The sequence below is a fragment of the Octopus bimaculoides genome, chromosome 9 (genome assembly GCF_001194135.2).
Source record: "Octopus bimaculoides isolate UCB-OBI-ISO-001 chromosome 9, ASM119413v2, whole genome shotgun sequence".
Taxonomy (NCBI): domain Eukaryota; kingdom Metazoa; phylum Mollusca; class Cephalopoda; order Octopoda; family Octopodidae; genus Octopus; species Octopus bimaculoides.
The window spans coordinates 79202136-79212131 of NC_068989.1; the positions used below are offsets into that span (position 1 = coordinate 79202136).

The window sequence follows — 9996 nt, forward strand, 5'->3', positions numbered from 1 at the left end:
TTTTTTTAACATCGAATGGTTATGGGGGTCAGGTAGAGGAAAATACGAATCAAAAGGGTACATAGGAAAAACTGGTTGAGAAACCCTGATTTAACCAAACAGATTGGCCCTAGTACATTTTTTTAAAGGTCGGATTCTTCTATCGGTCCTTTTCACCGAGGCCTCGAAGTTACGCGGACATAAACATTTCAAGCGGTTGGGGCATACACATACACACACACACACACACACACACATACACACATATATATATGTATATATACATAAATAAGAAGGAATTATACACAGTTTCCGCCTACCAAATTCCTTTACAAGGCCATGGTCTTTACGGGGCTACTGTGGAAGACACTTTCCCATGGTGTTGTGCAGTGAGATTGAACGCACAACCATGTGGTTGCAAAACAAGCGAGCTTCTTAAAATCACATCTGTTTGTATAATGTATAGCTGGATTTATACTGCATCTCAGAACTAATAATAATAATAATAATCCTTTCAGCACAAGGCTGAAATTTTGTGGGACGTGACCAGTCAATTACATCAAACTCAGTGTTTCACTAGTACTTTATTTATCGACCCCGAAAGAGTGAAAGGCAAAGTCAAACTCAGCAGAATTTGAACTCAAAATGTGAAGACAGACAAAATACCGCTAAGCAGTTCGCCTGGCGTGCCAATGATTCTGCCAGCTCGACGCTTTAATAATGATGATAATAATAGTAACGAGCACTCAGAGAGCACAAACCTCCGTCAAGGCAACACCAACCTCCTTTCAGCGATTAGCAGGAGATGAGTTTTAAAATAAGAACATCTGAAATAAACTAGTTTGCTCTCACAAATGAGAATACTGAAAATGAACCCGACTGCTCTCAAAAATTAAATAAAAAACAGGAAAAATTATTCAAAATCCTTGTCCGCTACTGGATCAATCCCAAACTCTAATCAGTTTGTGCCAGTCATGAGGCCAAATATCCCTGAAAGTTTCGTCCGAATCCATCCAGCGGTTCTTGAGGTATCTTGTCCACCGACAAACAAACAAACACGACTGAAAACAATAATACTTTCTACTATAGGCACAAGGCCTGAAATTTGGTGGGAGGGGACCAGTCAATTACATCGACCCCAGTGTTTCACTGGTACTTTATTTATCGACCCCGAAAGAATGAAAGGCAAAGTCGACCCTGGCGGTATTTCGACTCAGGATGCGAAGACAGACAAAATACCGCTAAACAATTCACCTGGCGTGCTAACGATTCTGTCAGCTCACCGCCTTGATAATAATAATAATAGTAATAAAAGGTGTCTGTGTGTGTGTGTGTGATTATGAATAAAATGATTTTGATCAACTGCTGGATTCTAGCTGACTTTGGCCAGTCAACAAAAACAAATAGTGACAGATTTGTATGTATGATATCATAGCATAAATGCTAGATAAAACCAAATACAATTCTCATAAGTTTCATTTGAGTCATTAGGCTGCGGCAATGCTGGGGCAGCGCCTTGAAGGGTTTAGTTGAGCATATCAATTTTATGGATGTAAACAAACCAACAGTGGTTGTGAAGCAGGAGGGGAAGCAGTGGACAAACACTAAGATGCACATGTATGTGACAGGCTTTCATAGATTTTTGCCCATAAAATTCATTCAGAAAGCGTTGGTTAACCCAGGGGCTGTTGTAGAAGGGGTCTTGACCTAAAACTGTAGTTGCGAAGCAAATTTCTTAACCACATGTTTATACTTGTGCCTATAAATGAATTTGATTGTTAACCCAGGTTAACCCTGTTGAAATTTGGAAGATACTTATATGAATAGGGATAACATACATACGGAAGCGTCCAGTTAACTTTTATTGCAGTAAATAAACCAAATACAATTTGCCCTGCAGTGAGATTGAACCCAAAAACTACATGATTGAGGAGCAAATTTAGGGTATGACTTTGAGATGAAATTTTTACTCCAAAATAGATGAGTTGGTCATGGTTGGAACAGTTTTAAAGGAAGCAGGGCATTCAGGAATATGAATGTGGAGTTCCTTTGATCATCAGGGTGTTTAGGCTGGAGTTGCTATTTTTCTTAGAAATAAGGTATTAAACCTGGTCCTATGTTTATATTTTAAACACATTTTCAAGAAGTATTTTAGCTGAGATTAGAATAGGATTTAGGCATTGTTACCAGTGAGCAGCAATGTAACTGATGATAAATTGCTTTGCAAAAGTAAACTCTGTTTGATTAAAATAACCTGGTGTGAGTTTTTTTTTTTTGGAAGGTGGATGGCATTTGTAAAAATGTATTTGGTGAAAGAGGGCACTGACCTAAATAGATGGTTGAAAAACCCTTTGGTTCAATGGATTTATTTTTGCCATTGCATTAAAGTTTTTTTTTTATTTCATTCTCTTCCTTTCGCTGAATATAAGAGAAAAAGAAATGATGTCTTGCTGTTTGATATCTATTGCAGTCAAAATGTCTGGTACTGACCATTCTCGAAGCCCTTATGAACAAGGAGAGTTAGCTTCTAGTCCAGAAAGACATATGTTGGATCCAGATGATGAAGATGAGGAGGACGACGATGACAAGCAGAGCCTAGTTTCTTTTTCAGTGCATTCAAAAGAAGCCCTTGACGAAGACGACTATCTTAAAGACAAGTAAGTTTTTGGAAACTAATGTTAATATGTTAGCCATTGAGCACAAAAACAAGATGTGAAGGTGGCGAACTGGCAGAAACGTTAGCACGCCGGACGAAATGCTTATCGGTACTTCGTCTGCTGCTACTTTCTGAGTTCAGATTCTGCCATGGTCGGCTTTGCCTTTCATCCTTTCGGGGTTGATAAATTAAGTACCAGTTACGCACTGGGGTCGATGTAATCGACTTAATTCCTTTGTCTGTCCTTGTTTGTCCCCTCTATGTTTAGCCCCTTGTGGGCAATAAAGAAATAAGGTGTCATGGTTTGCGGGCGGTGGGGTGAGTTTTTAACAAATGTTGTTTCTGTGTAATGCTTAAAGTGAAGGGAAAGAACTTTGGTGTTTCAGACACTAGTCCTTCATTAGAATAAAAAAATTTTTAAAATGAACGAGGAAAGGTGGTGGGAAAATTCAAAAGAATTACAAAAAAGGTGGTTGGAGGGGTAGTAGAAAGGAGGTGGTGAAGGGCCAGGTGAGAATGCAGTTCTTTGGGTGGATGGAATTAGGAAGGAAGGAGGAGGTGGTGGGATGGTGTATGCGTCAGTTTTCTCAGAAACAGAATATTCTGCTAACGAACATTTCCTTGCCGTTTGTATATTAATGGTTAGAGAGAGTAGGAATCTCTTGCCATGCTCATCTATGGTGACAGAGCTGGAAGTCTGCAAGAGATGCCATCATAACTGCTGATATGTCTTGGGGCATCTTTTAAACTTGGCAAAAACCCGTTTTTCTCCAGGTTTGAACACTGCTAATTTCTTCCAGTGAGAAAGTGAAAAAGAGAGATTGGTGGGTGGAGCAGTATGAAGAATCAGTCTCACTATTGGTTTAGTCCTCTTTATTTATGAACCCTGAATGGATGAAAGACAAACATGGCCTTGGAGAGATTTGAACTTGGAACACAGAAAGCCAAAATGATTACTGCAAGACATTCTGATTAATGTTGTAACGATTCTGCCACATTCCTACTTTTGTGTGTACAATACATTTAAACCATCATCATCATTGATCTAACCTCCACTTTTTTATGCTTTTATGGATTGGATGGAATTTATTGAGGAAGATTTTTTTAATTTTTAGGTGCAGGAGTGGCTGTGTGGTAAGTAGCTTGCTTACGAACCACATGGTTCCGGGTTCAGTCCCACTGCATGGCACCTTGGGCAAGTGTCTTCTACTATAACCTCAGGCTGACCAAAGCCTTATGAGTGGATTTGATAGACGGAAACTGAAAGAAGACTGTCGTATATATATATATATATATATATATATATATATATATGCATGTGTGTGTGTCCACCAACATCACTTGACAACCAATGCTGGTGTGTTTACGTCTCCGTCAGTTAGCGGTTCGGCAAAAGAGACCAATAGAATAAGTACTAGGCTCACAAAGAATAAGTCCTGGGGTCGATTTGCTTGATTAAAGGTGGTGCTCCAGCATGGCCGCACTCAAATGACTGAAACAAGTAAAAGCGTAAAGAGAATGTTTTTATTTTTTATTGTTTTGTTTATGGTTTGTAATTACTTAGGAAGAGATTTACCCGTGTGTTGTTTGCATTTAATGTCCTCTGTGTTTCTCATCTTTCAGCAAAGACGATTACATGGATGACAGTGAGTCATTAGACATAAAACCTCCACAGGCTCACGCTATGAAGAAAGATAAACACAAACACAAACACAAAGAAGAACGGTGGCGAGAACGAAATAGCAGACATGAAAAAGATAGGGACAGTAAGTGTCCTTCCTTCCTTCCTTCTTTTTTCTCTTTGCTTTTAGTATTTTCATCATACTTGGATCCTCCATCTCTCTAAAATCAAGGCAGCAAAAATTGCTGGCCATGTGCTGGAATTAGAAAGAATATTTTCAAAATTACTCCCTCGTCTTTCTACTTCATAAGTGAAGACAACAATGGTCTAAACTAAAGTCTTAGTCAGTAAAAGAGACCCTTAAACCTTTAACATTTAAACTGGTCCCATCAGGTACAAATATTCTACAGGGTTTATGCTCGTACCAGCCACCAGGTCTGGCCTCTTACTCATCATCATCATCATCATCATTTAATATCTGTTTTCTATGCTGGCATGGATTGGATCTTTTGACAGGAGCTCGCCAACCAGAGGACTGCACCAGGTTCCAGTTATCTGTTTTGGCATGGTTTTTACAGCTAGGTACCAGGGTAGGTAGTTGGTGACATTTATGGAGTAAAACACAGAAAAAAACTAAGCGAAACGCAGGCGCGTGACTGAGTTGGATGAATGGGATGGAAACTCCCTTGTTTAACCCTTTCAGTAGCAACCTGGCTGAAACCGCCTCTGGCTCTCTAGTACAAATGTCTTGTTTTCAAAAGTTCTGAATTAAAATCTTCCACCAAACCTTAGTCACAATTTATGTTCCTAACACTAGCTTAATGATAACGAAGTCATTTTACTAAATTCTTTGTTATATTTAAAATTAATTGAAACAAACGCAGAGCATCTCAACAGAAATATGGTAACAAAAGATAGATCGCTGACCACTCCACATATATATATTTTTTTTCTGTGTTCCTTTCTGTTGAAGAGCATAGGCTCGAAACGTTAAAGAATTTCTCTGTTCCCCGAGCGTTATACTAATACATCCATTTGTTGTTTGCACCACCTGTCTTCGTCTGTTGTTTTTTCGGGTATTCTCCCATACATAGCACACGCTCACGTGGTCGCACCAGCTAATCCTGTCTCTACTCATCACACACGAACTTCTGGACTCTCTACCTTTTTATATTCTGGACTATTTATTCTGAACTTTGCACTCTCCGACTGCACCTCTCCTGCCTACGGATTATGCTGTACCTATCCGCTGATTAAAAAATAGGTAATGGATAGTGATACGATGGGTATCTAGCTGTAAAACAAGGCCTCCATAATATGCATCCATCCAAGAATGTGAGTGTGGAAAAACAAGTTGAAGAAAAAAAACATTGGATGATGCTATCCTAGATAAACTCGACTCGAAAAAAAGGGGAAAAAATCAATAATATGGCCACAGCTGGTACATCTCTTTTGTTGCTTCATATTAATGACTTAGTTGGTGTCATGCATGCAGTTGAAGTGACAGCTGTTGTCCCCATCACTCACTCTTTAGTAGTCTCGTAGTTTCCAGATTATGCCTGCAAGCCATTAGCTAGTATTGCATTTCAACACTAATTGATGTATGTTCACCGTAAGTACAAAAGAAACAAACTATTACTTTTTTTACTCAATAAATAATTACATGACTGACAACAGGTATATACGAGACGAATATTAAATGTCTGTTACTTTGTATTCTTTTTGTGAAGTTGTTGCTTCTCTTTGTTACCCACATAGCCGTGCCTATACCTATCATTCTACTGGAGTGTGATATGAGGGCAAGTTTGGCTGTTATGGTTAACCAGTGTGGTGATCATGTAGAATCTCCTTCGTTATATCAAATAATGTTGTATGTAGTTAACCCAGCTATTATCTGTGATAATGTTAGGAAGAAATAAAACACCCCTTTTGTAAAAGCTGCTCACAATATTGTAGATACATGGCTTAGTGGTTAGAGTATTCAGCTTGTGCTCATAACATCATGAGTTCAATTCCTGTTGGCACATTGTGTCCTTGAGCAAGACACTTTATTTCACATTTTTCCATGTTACCCTACTGGCAAAAATGAGCTGTACTTGTATTTCAAAGGACCGGCCTTGTCCTATTATTGTGTCACACTGAATCTCCTTGAGAATTATGTTAAGGCTACGCGTGTCTGTGGAGTGCTCAACTACTTGCACGTTAATTTCACGAGCAAGCGGTTCTGTTTATTTGGATCAACTGGAACACCCGGCATCGTAACTGACAGAGTGCCAGATACAATATTGCAGCAATACATACAAAATAAATACTTCAGAAGACATACATCTTGTAGAGATATATATTTATAAAACAAGAGCACTCAGAGAGTGCAAACCTCTGCCAAGGCAACACCAACGTCCTTTCAATGATTAGCCAGAGATGATTTTTAAAATGAGAATATCTGAAATAAACTCGACTGCTCTCACAAACGAGAATACTGAAAATGAACCTGATTGCTGTCAAAAATTAAGTAAAAAATAAAAGGAAAAATAATCTAGAATCCTTGTCCTGGTACTGGATCGATCCCAAAATCTAATCAGTACATGCCAGTCATGAGGCCAAATATCCCTGAAAGTTTCATCCAAATCCATCCAGCAGTTCTTGAGATGTCTTATCCTCAGACAAACAAACAAATACAACTGAAAAGAATACCTCCACCTTCGCTAAGGCAGAGGTAATAATAAATCATTCTAAAAGTGAAGCTTGAAGTAGATAAAACTGGGGGAAAAAACCCCTTTCTGCTATATGTACAAGGCCTGAAATTTCGTGGGAAGGGATTGTCAATCACATTGACTCTGGTTGACCCTGAAGAGATGAAAAACAAAGTCAGCCTTGGCAGCATTTGAACTTTGAACGTACAGCTAGAAAAATTACTTGGCATTTTTTCTGGCATGCTAACGATTCTGCCAGTTTGCTGCCTTAGATAAAAGCTATGAATAATGGTTTCAAATTTTGGAATGTGGCCAGCAATTTCCGTCAAAGGGTAAGTTGATTACACTGACCCCAGTGTTCATCCGGTACTTATCTTATCAACCCCGAAAGGATGAAAGGCAAAGTTGACCTCACCAGAATTTGAACTCAAAATCTAAAGAGGGACAAAATACCACTAAGCATTTTCCCTGGTGTGCTAACGATTCTGCCAGCTTAAAACTGTAAATATTAACATGTGGAGTACTAGCTTAAAAACAAAAAAAACCTCTTGAATCGAAAAAGGGTTGACGGCTGTTTGTGTAGGATTATTATGATATAATGGTATCACATCTGTTGTGTTTACAGAAGATGTGGGTTTATGCCCCAAAAGCAATGATCAACCTATTCCTATCCAAAAGGATTTTTAACCTAATATGCTGCAGGCTGCTATGACTTGGCCTACATTGAGCTCCACTATTAAAATGATTTATTTCTCATCTCTTGAAGTTTCCAAATAAAAATGTGAACAATGGAAGAGGTAGGCCCAGGAAGACCTGGGCTGAGGTGGTGAGGCAAGACCTTCGTACATTGGGCCTCACCGAGGCGATGACTACTGACCGAGACCTTTGGAAATGTGCTGTGCGTGAGAAGACCCGGCAAGCCAAGTAAGATCGTTGCAAGTGCCCCTGGACTGGTTCTTGTGCGGGTGGCACATGAGATGCACCATTTTGAGCGTGGCCGTTGCCAGTACCACCTGACTGGCTCCTGTAGGATTTTTGAGCGAGATCGTTGCCAGTGCCCCTGGACTGGCTTGTGAGGGTGGCACATAAAAGACACCATTTCGAGTGTGGCCGTTTTCGTGCAGGTGACACGTAAAAGCACCCACTACACTCTCTGAGTGGTTGGCGTTAGGAAGGGCATCCAGCTGTAGAAACTCTGCCAAATCAGACTGGAGCCTGGTGTTGCCATCCGGTTTCACCAGTCCTCAGTCAAATCGTCCAACCCATGCTAGCATGGAAAGCGGACGTTAAACGATGATGATGATGATGATGATATATAAAATATATTTCATGTTGTTTAAGTAGTCCTGACAGCTGTCCAATAAATTAATGCAATGCTATGGAAAATGCTCAGCGGCATTTCATCTATCTTTATGTTCTAAGTTCAGATCTTGGCATGGTAAATTTTGCTTTTCATCTTTTGAGGGTTGATGAAACAAGTACCAGTTGAACACTGGGGGTTGATGTAGTTGATTTATTGAAATCATTATTATGCATGCATACATGCACCTAAAACAGGTATAAAGGGCAGTCATTTGTGTATCAGTTTGTGTTCTGAGTTCAAATCCTGCCAAAAGCAACTTTACCTTTCATCTTTTTGGTGTTGATTAAATAAAGTAGCAGTGTACTTGTGTCAAATACTGGGGACTGTAATTATCTGACCCTTTAACATTCAGAATTCCTGTCAAATGTAATGCTTATTGATGCACATATTTTGAAGTGGTCTCACATCATCTTTTGGCTCTGAAATTTTGATGACATGATTGTTTATTTTTAGAATAACACTGTAGGATAGGTGTGAGAGGCCAGATATGGCTAGTTTGAACATAAGTTAAGTACAATATTTAGACATGAGTTTTATGCCCCTAGAAACAATAAACCTAAAAAGACAGACATGATAGTTACAGCTGAAATATCTTTGATCATGGGCCTGTTTGATTTGAGCTGACTTGGTGAGGGCTAAACCACAAAATGAACTAAGTTAGTTGAGCGACTGACTTACAAACTGTTATTTTTCTGACATGTGAACAAGATGGAGAAATGTCAATGCAAATGAATGAGTCATGCTCAGTGAAAAAAACTGATGTGATCTATTTATTGATTAGTGATATTACAATAGAAACTAGAAAAGCACTCGGAGAACGCAGACCTCCGCCAAGCAGCTTATTTCCACCCTTATACACACATGCTGAAAATCGCCCAATTTTCCAAACCAACACCGGCAAAAACATAACCTCCTTGGCGGGGGTAAAAAAAAATAACACCGCCATATGATTTTTTAAAAAACCCTAACCCTAACCATACCAAACTAAACCTATCTACCTACTTTACATCCCTCTGTGGCCAGTTTAGTATCAATCATCCCACGTAAAAAGCACTCTGTACATTCTGTAAAGTGGTTGATGTTAGGAAGGGCATTCAGCTATAGAAACTGTGCTAAATCAGACAATTGGAGCCTGGTGCAGACCCCCAGTTTGCCAGCTCTTGTCAAACTGTCTGACCCATACCAACATGGAAAATGCACAATAAATGATAATGATGATGATGATGACATGTGGCCTTTCTGTTGAATTATTGGAAAGAAAGAGCAAGAGAAGTGTTTTGTAACTTTAGGGTAAGAGTATGAAATGAAAAGCTACAGATTATCATCATCATCATCATTTAACATCTGCTTTCCATGCTAGGATGGGTTGGACGATTTGACTGAGGACTGGTGAACCAGATGGCTGCACCAGGCTCCAGTTTGATCAGGCAGTGTTTCTACAGCTGGATGCCCTTCCTAACGCCAACCACTCCAAGTGTAGTGGGTGCTTTTACGTGCCACCGGCACGAAGGCCAGTCAGGCGGTACTGGCAACAGCCACGCTCAAAATGGTGTATTTTATGTGCCACCTGCACAGGAGCCAGTCCGGCGGCACTGGCAACGATGTCGCTCGATTGTCTTTACAAGTGCCAGGATGGGGACACTGGGCGTCTTATATAACCAAATGTATTCTGTATTTCTTTTTC

The 9996-nt window shown here is 39.6% G+C and overlaps 1 protein-coding gene across 1 annotated transcript in view; it reads left to right on the forward strand.

The window, feature by feature from the left end:
* Positions 1-9996, forward strand: part of LOC106872191 (cyclin-dependent kinase 11B-like) — a 73779-nt gene that overhangs the window by 6805 nt on the left and 56978 nt on the right. The window contains 2 exon segments of the mRNA XM_052970804.1: positions 2450-2636; positions 4259-4401. Coding sequence (XP_052826764.1) covers positions 2450-2636; positions 4259-4401 — 330 coding nt within the window.